The 16,611-nt window shown below is 34.7% G+C and overlaps 1 protein-coding gene across 7 annotated transcripts; it reads left to right on the top strand.

Annotated features, from left to right (window-relative positions):
* The first annotated feature begins 3,279 nt into the window (after positions 1-3,279).
* Positions 3,280-5,886, top strand: LOC127260237 (uncharacterized protein At4g38062-like). 7 transcript variants are annotated; one of them, XM_051287931.1, is made up of 3 exons: positions 3,280-3,497; positions 3,644-3,700; positions 3,879-5,886. In XM_051287931.1, exon 3 carries the CDS (start codon positions 4,011-4,013, stop codon positions 5,685-5,687), a length of 1,677 nt encoding a protein of 558 aa, XP_051143888.1. In that variant the 5' UTR covers positions 3,280-3,497; positions 3,644-3,700; positions 3,879-4,010; the 3' UTR covers positions 5,688-5,886. The 7 variants fall into 7 exon arrangements, with proteins under 7 accessions (XP_051143888.1, XP_051143889.1, XP_051143885.1 ...); XM_051287932.1 differs by having other exon boundaries at positions 3,943-5,886; XM_051287928.1 differs by having other exon boundaries at positions 3,280-3,700.
* Positions 5,887-16,611: the final 10,725 nt, after the last annotated feature.

Consider the following 16,611-nt stretch of genomic DNA (forward strand, 5'->3'; position numbering starts at 1 on the left):
CTCGAAATCAAATCAATATCGAACAAATCTTAAAGAAAACTTCGATTTATTACGGAAGCAAGCAGACTCAGGTTACCCTATTATCAAATAATTCGACACCAAACACACAACCAAGACCCCGACCACAAATTACACGCCATGGAAACGCAACAAACACGCAAATCCGAACCCTAATCTAAGGAAACATTGCCGAAATCAAGCCTAAAAAACATCGCAGACAAGATTACACTGCGAACCAATAATAAGGTATAAATCGACAAACCAAACTGTAGAAACTCCAAGGGGGAAGGCACACATCGAAGGGGAAGAAGATCTTTGCAAATCACCGGACAGATTCACCGGAGAATGCATGAGTAATCGTCGGAATTGCACTGGAATCGCGTCGAGAGAACTATGGCTCAAAGAGAGAATCACGATGTGTTCTATTTTGTTCTAAATGAGTGAATTGAGTGAAACCGTTCAAGGATCAGCATTATATATATAGATTAGAAGACTCAGCCTACGAACCGACGAGTCTCACAAAGGTTCGGGTCGGGTAGCGGGTTGCCGGATCCGGGCTTCAATTTTGGGCGGGCCGGTTGTGTGCGTTTCAGGCCTCAATAATCACTGGCCAAAATATATAACAAATTTTCACCTTATTTTGGGCATGGAAGATTATTTTCTCGGGTGTCATCACGGTCCAAACTTTCATTGCTTCCAAGTATTTTAGTTCATTTTTAAAAAAATTCATTTTAGCCATAAGTTGAATTACTCTCCTACACAAAGAAAATTGAAATCAAATTAGGTTTAAAAAACACTATGGAAACCTACTATGATACATAATAAACCTAAAGTTACACACAAGTAGCACCGGCTAATCAAATGTATCAAAACATACAATTTTCACATAAGATACAAACACATTAGTTTTCCAAAATATTGTATCTTCACCAACAGGATTATACTCAAATTCAACTATTAGAAAAGCTACTAAACATTGTAATTGTGTCTTGCAACAAAAAATTTTACCACACAATGTACAAAATGAAAGAACAATAAGCTTTCTAGTACACATATCATTTACAATCAATGATAACAAATCACAATCAAAGCTCATAATGTTTAGGAACTAAATTCAAATTTTTATTCTTAAGTAATGAGTTCATATATTCTTTTAGAGCTTCTAAACATTGACACTTATACCAAGAATTAATTGTCTCCATAACAATCATTTGTTCATTCACATATAAGCCATCAAACATACAACAAGATAAAGAAGATAACTTTCAAATTACCAAATATAGAGAACAAAATAGGACTATTCCTAACTCCATCTCTAACAAATAGGTAATTTTCAATCTCATTTTTCTCATTCAAATTAGTTCCAACATTGCTTTTAATTTCAAAAACCGAATTTTCAACAATGTTCTTAACATGCTGCCCAGCAGCAACACCAATTTGAAAATTACCAACAAAAATTTCAGTTTCACTATTTTTATCAACCTCAACCTCATTTTGAACACAATTGTCAAAATCAGAGATAATATTTTCATTTAAAAAATCAAAGTATTGCTCACCAGCAGTTTTCACACACAAAACATAATTAGAAGTCATATCGGCATAACTAAAATGTCATAATGGAAGCAATTTGATTTATAACAAAGTATTATCTACATATATATATCACAAAACTGCACATATTTATAATCAGCAACAGCTTTTTTTTTTTCAAAAGATTCGCAACGAAAAACAGTGTTATCATTTTCAACGTCATAAACAAATTCAACATCAATTTGCACAGTATCAGCATATTGAACACGAATTTCAGATTCAAGATCAATGTCAAGAGGTTTATCATCACAAGATTCACTTTTAGTATGCTTTTCAGCAACAAATTCAACATTCAACGCATATTCAGAATCAGTATCAGCACTACTTAAATCATCAAAATACATATTTTCTTATTATAGGGTTTTATTGGAATGAATGGTCAACTTTGCTTTGCAGCGCTGCCATTCTTTTGTAGAAAAAATATTGGTCTCTCTCTTATCCTTATTGTTGCTCAACCGATTAATTTTATTTCTGTCATGATTTATTTAATAATTTTTTAATATAATTGTGGAGAACCAATTCCACAAAAGCATGTGGAGTTCGCTCAATGCTGCTAGAACTTGTTTAACGCTATTGGACCCTGCTTGACGCTTCTAGACATCACTCGATGCTACTAGGCCTCGATCGATCGAGCTAGAGTTCGCTGGATAGAGTTCCGTTATAGAAGAAAATAATATATATATGTATATATATATATATATAATATTTGTGTATGTTTGAATTGTTGATATTTTTATAACATGAAAATCTACTGCGGTTATTTTTTGAGTGCGTTCCAGATAAATTTTTGATCGAATCTAATACTTTATTATATATGTATAGTGGTTGATTTTCGATGTAATATTTTTTTAATCAGTAGTTATCCATTTGATTAAATAATTGATATAGTATGTAAAAGGTTTGGAAGCAAGTGAAAAAGCAATTTTGGATTGTAAATTTCTTTGTTTCGTAGTTATAGTTTTAATTGTTATGATATAAAAATTCAATAACAAATTCTTCATTATATTTTTTATTTATTATATTTATAAATCAACTTTCAATTTGTACATAAAATAATACTATTTATGTAAATTTTGTATTGTCATAAAACTGTACGGATAAATAGCTAGTTTTAATAATATAATATTAAATTTATATAGTTTTATATTTTATTTTATGAAATATATGAAATTTTGATTGATATTTTTATAAATTTTTATTTTTTTTATAGTAAAAAGGTATAAAAATAATACTCCCTCCGTCCAATTTCTATTGTCCTAAAGTATATTTGCACGATTTTTTAGCTGATTGTCTTTTTTGTTATGAATTGACAAATTTGTCCTTAATTAAATGATAAAAATTAAAAGTAACAAATGAATATAGGATAAAAATGTAAAATTTGTGTTTAAAAATAGAAATAGGACAATAGTTGTTGGATGTCCCAAATAGAAAAGTAAAAAATTAATTTGTGGACGAAGAGTGTATAATTTTTCACTAGATAAAAAAATAAAAATATTTTAAAAGACAAAAGAAAAGCACAAGTTTATAAGAAAAATGAGTACTATTTATTAAATTTAAGAGTACCTAATAATAAGGCCGGACCAGTTCCTTCCCCAACTCGTAACGGCTAGTAGTCCGTATCGAAGCAAAAAAAATTAAAGAGAAGGATCATCGTCAGATCCGCACGCCGTTATAGCAGCAAACGAATTAATTCAAACTCACCAACGGCTATCTTTATCATACAGACTTGTCTCGCTTTTGCTGTTTTCTTTTTTCCCCTCTCTCTCTCTCTCTCTCTCTCTCTCTCTCCACTCTCTTTGAAATTCCGAGGAACGAGGAGGGAGGATTGGATTCTCTGAATGAGTAACGGATAATTAAGTAAGTAGTAGTATTCGGTGAGTGCTACTCTGTGCTGCTGTGCTCTTCTGGTAGGGTGTCCTATTCGAATGCTATCCATCTATTTATCAATCTGCTTTTAACAGAACAGGCGAGTTAATATTACCCCTTTTGTTTCCCGCCCGCTCGGTTTTGTTCGTGTGGGACTGGGAATTGAATTGAACTGAACTGGAACCAGTCCGCCAGTGCTGCCGCTGCTGCGTTGTGGTCCTCCAGATCAGATTTTGCTGTTTAGGTATTTTATGTTTTTCGGCAGTAATGTTGTTAATGATGTCATAGCTGCTGCTTTTTTATGCATTCTCTCTCTTGCTATGCTAGATGCTTCTTTTTGTTTTAATTTGGTGCTTACTTACGATACGAGTGATTGTATGTACGTAGTAGTAGTAGTGAAGTAGTTTCGTTGTTGTATGTAGTGATTACTGAACTGAAGTGAAAGGGGGAATATTTGTTTGTTGGTTTTGTTCCATTCCCAAGCAGGCAGGCAGGCAGGGATTGTGTTGTCTGTCTTCTCTGATATCTGTGAAGGAACGAACAAGTAGTTGTAAATGGAGAGAGCGTATGCACATGCGTCTGTGCGTGCAGAAGAGGCTGATGATTATGAAGCTGGAGCTGAGATGGAAAAGGAAGATTTGCTGCTGGCCAGAGTCAGACTCGAGGAGGAGGAAAGAAGCAAGTTTGAAGATGAATTGAAATGGAAGAAGGAACAGTTCAATCATTTAGAAGAAGCCCACAAAAGGCTTCAGGATGAATTCAAAAGCAGGCACAGCCAGTGGGACCACGAAAAATCTGCTCTTCTTGATGCCATCTCTTCTTTACAGGATAACTTGGAGTCTCAGAAAAGAATTTCACAGGACCTACAAGGCCGACTCGAAATGTGTGACCAGGCTCTAGCTCATGCTGAGACCAAAAAAAGATCACTGGAAGCTCAATTAATGGAATCCAGGACAAGGTTTGAGGATGTCTGTGTTGAATATGAGGAAGCCAAGCTAAGTTTCGACAACTTAACTTGTCAGAGAGATGAAGAAATCGCAACACTGAGGAGTTCATTGAGGACAAAAGAGATACTCCACAAAGAAATGGAGTATCAGCTCAAGAAGGTGGAGCAAGAAAACCAAGAGCTGTTGGCTTCTTTGAAACAACTCCGAGAAGCTCAAATTCGTGGAAGTTGCTTTTCCTCTTCCTCTTCCTCTTCGAAGCTTCAAAGAAAGCTCAAGTCTTTGGAAGAGGTGCACAGGGGATGCTCCACAAAGGAAGCTGAATGGCACGCCCGGATGGAGGAATTATCAGATGAATTATACACCTGCAGATTGGAATTGAAAAGCAGGGATGCATTGTTGAATGAGCTCTACGGGGAACTGGAAGCTTGTCATTCTTTGAAACTGCAGCTGGAATTTGTGTATGAAGAAGAGACTAAGCTGATTCTACTGGTTCTGAAATCGCAGCTTGCAGAAGCAGAAATCAAGCAGGCCAACAATGATCTGAAGAACAAGGAAAAGATTACCAAGCTAGTTGAGGAGATGCAGAGCACAAAGGATGCTCTTACCAGCGTTGAGAAAGATCTCGAGGATGAAAGGGAAAGGGTTATAATTTTGTTGCAAGAGGTTGAAAGGCTTGAGAAAAACCTCCAAGAATCAACAGCAGCAGCATGCCAGGGCCACTTGGAAAAGGTTCGAGCCACTGAAGAGCTGTATGAGAGATGGCAGGAAGCGGACGAAATCAAGTTTGAATTGCAGGAATGGAAATGTATGGCCCAACAACTTGCAGAAAATCTCAAGCAGAAGCTTGAAATGCGTAGAGAAGTAGAAGCTTCTCTTCTGGCAGAAATGGAGGTTGAGCTGAATCTTAAAGTAGAGAAAGAAAGTCTATGCACTCAACTTGAAGGAAAAGAGAAGAGAATAGAGTGTCTCCTGCAACAGCTTGCAGGAAGAGAGGAAGAGATACAACATCTCCAGAAACAGCTTGTTGCCGAAAAATCAAATATAGAAGAAACATGCAGCAAATGCAAGAAGAGGAGAAATTTGATGCCTCAAATCAGTTTGCTATTGGAAAAGATGGAAGACCAAACTCGGGAAGATAAACATCTGATGGAAAGGATGATGAACAATATTGATGATGACTTCGAAGACAGTGTAAAAGAGAACACCACATTATTGATATCACCATCGACCAAGACGAAGATGATCCACGATGACAGGTCACCACTGCGAACACTCAACACTTGATACTTATTTAACACTTCTTAACATTTACTTAACACAGAGGTCAAGGTCAGGTCAGGGATGTGATATTTGTTTTATTCATTCCATCGAATTGAACTCTCACTCACTCACTCACTCACTCACTCTTACAGAACTAGTTTGCTTTCTGTGTGTTTGTTTGTGTACAATAAATAAATACATAATAATAATAAGCTGCCATTCATTCCCATTACATAGCCTTTCACTCTTAACTACTAACCGAGATTACACTGTTTTTGATAATATGTATTGTTCACACTCAAACCTAAGCCTTGTGGCATATAAATAGATATAGTTAGTTATAAATCAGCCTTGTGGGACATCATAAATCCAAACCTCATTCATCTAGAGAGAGAGAGAGAGAGTAAAGGGTAGTTCCAACAAGTCGCAATCGAAGGTGTTCCGCATCATATTCTAACAGACAGTACCTTTGTTGGAAACTGCAGTTTCTTTATTTTATTTTAAAAGTATAAATAGGTTTATTTAATCAAATTAGTGCTTAAAAATAAATCATTTTTTTAAAATAAAATTTAAATTATACATTAAATAATTATTTCGTAATCCTAAGAACTAAATTGGAGTATTATTTTTAAAACTCTTTCTAGTTTATTAAGTAGTCTCTTACTCATCTAGAGTTTGTTCATTTAATATTTTTGGTGAAACTATTCTTTATAACTATAATTAAGAAAATACAATATATATATATATATTAACACAATAATATAGAAAAAAATCAATTTTGGTCTCAATATAATTAAAATTTATCAATTTTGGTCCCAATATAAACAATTTCGATCAATTTGGTCTCACCCTTAAAAAACTAACGGAAATTACTGATGTGGACATAACGGAGGTGACGTGGCAGTTGACCTGGAAAGTACAAGGCCCATGTATAATCATAAACGGTCATATTGTTACATGGTCATGTATATTTCAATGTATAATTATACATGGTCATGTTGTTACACGGCCATGTACAATTATACACGGCCATGTACATTTCTATTTTAGTTTAAAATTTTATTTTGTTATTATATTTTTTTTTAAAAAAAATTATTTTGAATTTAAAATAGTTGATATAGTTAAAATGGACAAAATCAATAATAATTATAATATAATTAAAATTTATCAATTTTAATTCAAATATGAAAATTTTATAAGATATATTTTTTTGAAAGATTTTGTCTAAAATTTTATTATTCATAAAAAAAAAAAAAAATTCATCTTACAAACATTTAATTACACAACTATTTTTTAATTTTGTATATTATAGTAGTATTAAAAATTAATTTATTATTTCAATACCGTAATTGGATGTTTGTAAGAGAAATTTTTTTGCTAAATAGTAGAATTTTTAACAAAATCTTCTAATAGAACATACTCGATAAATATTTATATTTGAACTAAAATTGATACATTTTAATTATATATTGATTATTATTGATTTTTTTTTTCATTTTAACTATATAAATTATTCTAAATTAAAAAAAATTAAAAAATATAACAAAAAATAAAATTTTAGACCGAAACAGAAAGGTACACGGCCGTGTAACAACATGGTCATGTATAATTATACACTAAAATATACATGGTCATGTAACAACATGACTGTGTATAATTGTACATGGCTGTGTAACACCATGACCATGTATAATTATTCACTGAAATATACATGGCCGTGTATAATTGTACATGGCCGTGTACTCTCCAAGTCAACTGTCACGTCACCTCCTTTATGTCTACGTCAGCAATTTCCGTTATTTTTTAAACGGTGAAACCAAAACTGATTGAAATTGTTTATAATTGGACCAAAATTGATTGAAATTATTTATAATTTGACCAAAATTGATTGAAATTATTTATATTTTGACTAAAATTGATGAGTTTTCTATATTGGGACCAAAATTGATAAATTTTGATTATATTTGAACCAAAATTGATTTTTTTTCCCCAATAATATATATATAGTTTCTCTATTCGTTAAAAATCAACAATTCAACATAAAATATTACTTTTTATTTCGTAAATTTAGTTTCATTTCTTTATATAAATATAAAAAAGTTAGCTAACTTTTCCTGAAGGAGTATTTTTTTTATTACCAATATAATTCTCTATGACTAATATAAAAAATATGTTCTGTTAAATCATTTCAATTCTACTTCAATTGATATTTAGATAAAATGAATAAATAAAGTAGTTCTCTGTATTCTATATTTTATTTTTTTTTTCATTTTGAATTTTAATAATTTTGAAGTAAAATAATAGTTATGAACTTAAAAAATATGTACTAGTGGTAAAGATAAATGATTGTATAGTAAAAATGGAAAAAATAAAAAATAAAAGAGATATTGTACCATGTGCTGAAATTTTCTAATCGAATGATAATTAATGACGTTTTTTTAGAAAATTTAGAGTAATTCAATTTTAGGTTTGTACCAAATATAATATCCAGATGTTTAATAGTAAATAATTTATGGAGAACAACGAAAAATTTGAAAAATAAAATAAAATAAAAGAATAAAAGGATAACAACTATAAATTTTATTGAGATTTTGGATTGTCTTTTAAATGATTACAACATATCTTATTTACAGACTAAGTTGTGTCTTACTCCTTGATACGCCATTCTAATATACTAACAATATGAAGGGATGTAACTATTCGCAGAAGAATAATATAGAGAATATAATTTATTTTAATGCTCCTAATTATATCCTAATTTGAATATCTATATTATCCAAATTAAACAATCTTGTAACAATTTTTTGATATTTTGCTAGCAAAATTTAAGATATTATTTTAATAATCAAAATCTTAGACTTAAATATCAAAAATTTAATCTAATATTATATTTGAAATCAAGATTCAACCGTCAATCTACAACTAAATTTAAATTCGTCACTCACTTTGTTCATCCAGAATGGTCATCTTTCCTGGATATCCTACATGCTTATATCACTTCCGAGCCATATCTAACATGCCGCCCAAATTACATGTTTCAGCGTCAATCTGAAAAGTCCGATGTATCGCTCTACTTGTCCAATTTTAAAAGTTGGACGTACTAACTCTACCTACCAAACTTTAAAAGTCTAACAAACCTCCCAACCTATCTAACTTTAAAAAGTCTGACATACCCGTCTTCCCGTTAAACTAAAAAGTCTCCGTGCTTCTTGAAAATTGTTCGATATGCACGTCACACCAAAAGCTTGAGATATCATTCCATCCGTCAAACTACAATACCTAAAATCATCCAACACACCAATTGTTTGGGATATTTGGATGTCTTTGTTGAATTTATCAATCCTTTATCCAGGTACGTCCAAGTTTATTTTGTCTTTGTCATGTCTATCTATTTTGAGCTTGATTAATTTCTCATGGTAACATAGGCCCCTTAAAATTAAAAAGTGAATTTACTTTTTATTCCATATTTCCATTTAATTCAAATACTTCTTTCTTGGAACCACCGTAGCTTATCTACTTCATACTCTAATTTTATCTTTGTGTACTGACAATTTGTTTCTTTTGCAGTTCATCGACTATCAACTTGATGCATGTACCTTACCCGTTATTCATCATGCATCTTTTTCTTTGGATGACGGTATCGCCCGATCATTCACTTCTTGGAACGATGGCTGATCTATCTAGCCAACCTTCGATTGAACTTATTAGAAGTAAGGTGGCTTGCCACAAACTATCTACACAAACTTCTTCAAGTTCTATTGAACCATCTAATAGCCATCAGAGCTAACAACATTATGAGAGGTCTCCAACTATTGTCAATAGTGAAAGCGATGACTCTGATTCTGATGGTTCTCTTCGGATGATGATTTGGATCTAGTCATACACCATACTTCTAATATTTCCCCGGTAAAATCTTTCCACCGAAGGTTTTTCTCCTTTCAAGATGCAAGCCATATTCCCGACGTGTTAGGAAGACGGCTGACGTGAACGTACAAAGGCCTTCCGAACCACTTGGACCAATTACCCGAAGCCGAACTCATAAACTTCAAGATTAATTTTCTGGCTTAATCCGAGAGCTCGAGATGAATGATATAAATAAGGATGAAGCATGGAGACGCATTGGCCCGAGCCTAACAGTTGTACAAGCTCAAAATGATTGAAGACATATGATGATGTCACTGCTTACATCATAAGAATTGACATCATTGATTACATTACATATGATGATGTCATTGTTTACACCATAGCATTGACATCATTGCTTACATAACTTTTTGGGAATGTATTACCATTAATAACAATCTTAGAAATATATTCTTTTGGGAATGTGTTGTCATTATTGTGATATTTGTAATATGCTTTTGGGAACATGTTTCAATTATGTGTATTGAAATATGTTCTCGATAGGAATGTTTCCCCCTCTTTGGCATATATATAGACTCTTATATCCATTTTCATATCAACTTCAGTGATAATACATTTCTCTTCCTTGGAAAACTTATGTTTTTCATTGTATTTACTATCAAAGTGTGAGTGAGTGATTCCTTGTACATTGTTTTCATATCGGGTCTTTGGAATTATCCATTACTCTGTGGCTTCTAAATTCTTGCAAAGGAATTAAGTCTATCGATTTGTTCCTTTTCCATAGTTAGGATTTTGGATCCAAGATTAAATTTTTTAGGTTCTTAATCAACTAGGTTGGGTCTCCAGTTTATGCTCTATCTCACCTTTTTTTTATTGAATTCCTTATATTGATTAAGATTATTCTTCTTTAACCTTGGAAAAATATACAAACCCACATGAATTACGTCATTTTGGTATCAGAGCTATTAGCTCGAGTTCCTACACTTCAGTTTTATTCTTTATCATCTAAAAAAAAATACAAAAAGCTTGTGCTAATAAAAAAACAACACACTTGTTTGCTTGTTCTATTATATCTTCTGCATTTCCTATCATAAGTATTTCTTTTATTATCAATTTCAATTTAGTTCTTCGTAGTGGCTTTCACTCTCTTGATTTTTTTGTCACATCTTTGGAAGCATTTCATTGATCTAATTTGTGCTTTGTACAAGACAGAGAGGTACAATACGTGAGGAGTGAAACACAAGAGTTGTGAGGGTCTATTTTTTAACTTATCTATACATATATTTCCTGTAATACCCCCTGAGTTGTGCCGGTACAAGGGAAACTCCCGTGGATGAGCCGGTGTCAGGCTATCCGAGATTGAATATAGGTTAAATGAATTGAATAGACTACTCATGTCAACAATGTGCACATTCCTTTTCGGAAGCCCTACTTAAAGAATTCTAGAGTTAAACGTGCTTGCCCTAGGGTAATTTGAGGAAGGGTGACCCCTTGGGAGGTCTCCCAGGGTGTGCATGAGTGAGGAGAAAAGCGTCTTGTGAGGCCAGCCCTAGAGTAATTTGAGGATGGGTGACCACAAGGCGTCTCTAGAATAGGAGCGTAAGATGGAGTTGATTTTTGACGTGCAACAACTTTCAGAGCAACAAAAGTTACGTGTTGTTATCATGGAGTTCTCTAACTATGTTTTATCATGGTGGCACCAGACTAACCTCTCACGACATAGACACAGAGAGCCTCTCATGCGCACGTGGAATAAGTTGCGAGGACTCATGCGGAGGTAATTCGTGCCACCGTATCATCACTGTGAGGTACTAAGGAGGTTGGAAGGTTTGAAGCAAGAATCAAGAATGTGGATGAATATCACAAAGAGTTATAGTTTGGAAACATATCATTATGTGGATTTTGAGGAGATAGTACACCAAGCCATCAAATTGGAGTGAAGATTGAAGAAAAGGAATAAAATGCATATACATCAAAGGACGCCGCAGGAGAAAAATGTGTCAAAGTCGCAAACTCCCTCAACAACAAGTAAGGGGAAAAAATCCGTCATTCTTGCATCGTCACACTCAAAGGGTTTGGCATCTTCTCTAAATAATGGATCTACTACTCACACTCATGAGTTATTTTGTTTTAAGGGTCAAGAACGAGGGTATTTTTCCAATCAATGTCCTAAAAAGAAGACCATGGTCATCACTTCCACCGGAGATTATGTAGCCGAATTTGAAAAAGACATGGAGGAGACCGAAGAGATCAATACGGCATAGAATAAACCCATAACCAATAGTGGACTGACGTTGGTTACCTTACAAGCTCTAAGTACCTTGCCCAAAAGTGTCGAGGACACATAGCAACGGGAGAACTTATTCCTTTGGAGATGCTAGGTAGGAGAAAAGGTATGTAGCTTAATCATTGATGGAGGTAGTTGCACTAATGTTATGAGTGACCTTGCAATGAAGAAGTTTGGTTTGAAATCCCTTGTTCATCCGAAGTCATATAAGTTACAATGGTTGAATTACTTTGGTGAGATCAACATTTTCAAAAAAGTGGATTTGGAGTTTGAGATTCAAGACTACAAAGATAAGGTGAGGTGTGACGTAGCCCCAATACAAGCTTGTCATGTGTTACTAGGATGACCTTGGAAATTTGATGAGAAGGTACTTCATGATGGGATACTATAATAGGTACACTTTCTCCCATCTTGGAAAACCTATTACTTTGAAGCCATTGAGTCCGAGGGATATCAACGAGGATAAAAAATATTTATGCAAACAATATACGGTGGAACAAAGCGAGAAGAGAGCTCAAAAGAATGGCAAGAAAGTCCTAGTAAGCAAAGATGATGAGGCAAGTAAGTGCATTTCAAACATCCTTGACCCACATAAAATTGTTGAGCAGTTTTCTTTTCAAAACTCTTCTAATCCCTCTTCTTCAAAATCCAAACACTCAAATCCCAAAAACACGAATGGAGTGAGTAAGGGAGATGCCTAAAGATCTTCTATACACAAGAGTGTGATGACTAGCTTATTTTTTAGTCGGAAGTAGATCAACCAACTGAAAAATTGAGTAAATTGTTTGTTTGTATTCACTAAGTCTTCATATTTATCTCATCAAGATATTAATATTCTTCCCTCTAGCATGGTTAGCTTGCTACAAGATTATGAAGATGTGTTTCCCAAAGAAGTACCTTGTGGGTTGCCTCTAATTTGAGGGATTGATCATCAAATTGACTTTATTACAGGATCTTCTCTTCCAAACCAAATAGCATATAGAGCCAATCCGGATGAGGTAAAAAAAATCAAAAAACAAGTTGATGAGTTGTTTAGTAAAGGATGTGTTCGCGAGAGTCTCATTCCTTGTGCAGTGCCCGTAATTTTGGTGCCAAATAAATATGGAGGTTGGAAGATGTACGTTGACTGCGGGCTATCAATGCAATTACGGTAAAGTATCATCACCCAATTCCTTGATTAGATGATATGTTAGATAATTTGAGTGGCTCAACGATCTCTTCAAAAATTGAATTGAAAAGCGGGTATCACCAAATTCATATGAATTAAAGTGATGAATGAAAAATAATCTTCAAAACCATGTTTGGTTTATATGAATGGTTTGTTATGCCATTTGGACTCATAAATGCCCCAAACACTTTTATGAGGTTGATGAACCATATGTTTTAGGAATTTCATTAACAAATTTGTTGTTGTGTATTTTGATGATATACTCATTTATAGTCAATCTATTGATGCACACACAAAATATTTAAATGATGTACTTGGTGTTCTATGACTTTGATACCCTTTTGGTGGACCAAAAACCCCAAGAAATTCCCAACTTGTACTATGAAATCACACTTCATCGGATTCATTTTAAGATCATGTCGTCTCATCCTTACGAAGTCCTTTTGGAGGTCCAAAAGGTGGCAGTGGAATGCTCAGAACTTCACCACCACGTCATCTATGTATACATCTATGCAAGCGCCGATTAGGTTATGAAATATTGTTCATCTCCCTTTGGTAGGTCACTCCGGAATTCTTGAGGACGATGAGCATAACTATCTATTCAAAGATATTGATCACTCTGGGACAGCGGAAGGTTGTTTTATGGGCATCCTCCTTGGACAAATATCTTATTATAGCCAAAATTCTTGTCCATAAACGAGAGAATCTCATATCCAGCCGTAGAATCCACGAGTATGTCGGAAATCGGCATCATATATTCGCCCTTCAGTGATTCCAAATTGAGGTTTCGGAAGTCAATACAGATCTGGATCTTCCTATTCTTCTTCACCACTGGTACAATATTGGAAACTCATTACGAATATCTGCATGTTCAGTTAAAATTAGCCTTAAGAAGTTTTTCAACCTTCTTCTTCACCTTCGACAACAATTCCATATTGAAGCGCCTAGGGGGCTGTTTATGAGGCCGATACGATGCTTTATGGGTATTCGGTGCTCCATTAAGCTTCTTGACAAACCCGACATCTCGTGGTAATCCCATACAAAGCAGTGCTTGAACTCTCGGATCAAGACAATTATTTGCTCATTTCTTCCAACATCCAGTAAGGCGATGATACGCGTCATCCGAAGGGCTGCCTCACCCCTCAGGTTGACTTCCTCTAACGGGTCTTGTACCTCAAAAGGTGGAGTAGCTCATCGAACTTAATCCAACAGAGGCGGTTGAGGGAATACCTCTACCTGCCCGTCGGGAAGATAAGAGGCATGATCGCCGACCTTTATGAATGGGCAACCGGATCTGCCTACTTTGCTTCTAAGTCCTACAAAATTAGATTTTCGGTCATGATAAATACCTGAGTTACTGGGCTGTGCATTGACCTCGGTTTTGATCTAAAATCCCTTCATGGATAAGTTAAATTCTTTCCATGCTCTAGCATCTTCCAACATCATGGATAATGGATAGACATTAGTTGAATAGTAAACAGCCTTTTCGGAATGAACTTCCATAGCTGGGTCAATCTCGGCCTCTGCTATCTCAACTTGGTGCTCGTCCCAAAACATAACTTTTTGATGCAACATTGAGAGGATGCAGTGTGTGGTGTGGATCCAGTCCCTCCCGAAAGTGGCCAAGTAGGTTGGCTTTCCTTCGATGACAAAAAAGTCATTTGATTCATCCTTGTTTCGACTGTCACTTTGGCTACCAATATACCTACTGATGTGTGTGCATTTCTAGTGAAGTCGGTCGTTCACATTGTTGTTAGGATGAGGTCATTCCTACTTTTTCCGATTGTCCTCATAGTAGATAGGGTCATTACATTGACGGAAGCTCCTATGTCGACTATAACCTTGCTGACTGTCCGCCCATCGAGATGTACTGTGAGGAATAAGGGCTTCAAATGATGTGTATTTTCATCCGCCAATTTCTGAAAAATTACTAGTTTCGGGCCCCTTTTTCAAAATATCGACATCTTACTCCATCCAGCGTACCAGACCAATTCCTTCCAACATCACATAACCTTGGGGATAATTAGGTTGGACCTGCGGGGCTTCAAATTCTCGGGGTAAAATTCCTATCATATTAACCTTGAAATCACCTTGGTAATGTAAGGCTCGTTCAAGGTCTTGATTAGAAGCAATGATGTCAAGCTAGCCTCTGATATTTGGTCGCAATCAAGTGCTCCAATCATCGGTTCATCCTTTGAAATCTGGTCCTTTCCGAGTGTTACAGTTAAGTGGGGGTTGTTAGGATATTCAACCTGCACTAAAATATCTTTCGGTCTCCATTCCTTCTAGGCTTGAAGCTCGTGACCCAGGTCTTTCCGATCAATTGTTGGCCTTCCAGCGGGCTCTATTTCCTGCTTGTGTGCCTATTGCCCCCATCCTAACCTTCCTGGTGAAGGCGGATTGCCCTTATTGTCGTTTCATTCTCATTTATTTTTAGTCTTGGTAGGAGGTCACGGCACCTCCTCCTTCTGGTTCCTGGCCCAGCCTCCATCGTCCGGAGCCTTCCTAAGAATGTGGGTCTGGTGTGGTGTAATTACTACTTGATACACCAAAGTTACTCGTCAGACCTTTCCACCCTTCTCGAAGCTCACCTCGGCAACCGTATTAGTGGGGGGAAGTGATGAACTCATTGTTCATCCTAGTTTTTGTACGTTAAATCTGCATATTGACTATAATTTTTCATATTACCTACTGATTTTTGGTCGAATTTGATTTTGTATTAGGAATGGAGGAAATTGAAGATATTTGCAAAAAAATTCAGAGTCTCCCTTTGATTTAAACATACCTATGCCTGACTTGAAGAACAAAACTAGAATTTCGCATCAAGAAAGCAAAAGTTTAAAAAATATTCAAACCCTACTATGAGAGGGGCTGCATGGAAATTCATCATCAAGAAAAGGAGAAAAAAATAAAAAAATTATCTTGGCGAAAAAGCAAGAACACGCGTGACGGTTGGAGCGATCGAGATGGCTGCGCAACTCTTCTTCGTCTTCTTTCAAGTAGAATTTATTTGTTTTTTTATTTCTAGTCATGTTTAGTAGCTAAATTTTTTTCTAGTCTAAGGTTGGATTGAATTCTTGGATTATGGATTTGTGAGATAGTTTTGGCTTTAATTGAATATTTAAATTAATTGGTATTTGTGCGATTTTTGTGTACCGTATTTACAATCATTAGATGCGATTTATTGTTGTGGCCAAGTTTTAAGTTTGTCTATTGATTGTGTGCTAATTGAATAATTTTATCCATAATTGTGTATTTATTTAATAATGTAGTAAATAGGTTAACGCACTTAGTCTAGGAATTGCATGATCGAATAGAAAATCTTTCGTAATTCATTAAATATTCAAATTGGGTTTTTCTTATGCTATTTTCAATTGAAGAATTTCTACTATGGTCATACCTAGTTTAGTTCTTTCAATTAGAGAGTGGTCCATTGGTCATACATTTTCCACCAACAAAGTTAGAAAACATTGGGTGTTCGATCATATCGAAAATTGGGTGTTCGATCGTATCGAATACCTATAACCAATTTATCAATAGATTGATTAGATTACTTAATTCAATGATCAAATCCATTATCTAATTTTTCATCTAACCCTTGGACTAGAGAGTTGGACTTCTTGATAAAC

This window comes from Andrographis paniculata, unplaced genomic scaffold, assembly GCF_009805555.1.
Source record: "Andrographis paniculata isolate CXL003 unplaced genomic scaffold, ASM980555v1 Contig61END, whole genome shotgun sequence".
In the NCBI taxonomy this organism is placed as follows: domain Eukaryota; kingdom Viridiplantae; phylum Streptophyta; class Magnoliopsida; order Lamiales; family Acanthaceae; genus Andrographis; species Andrographis paniculata.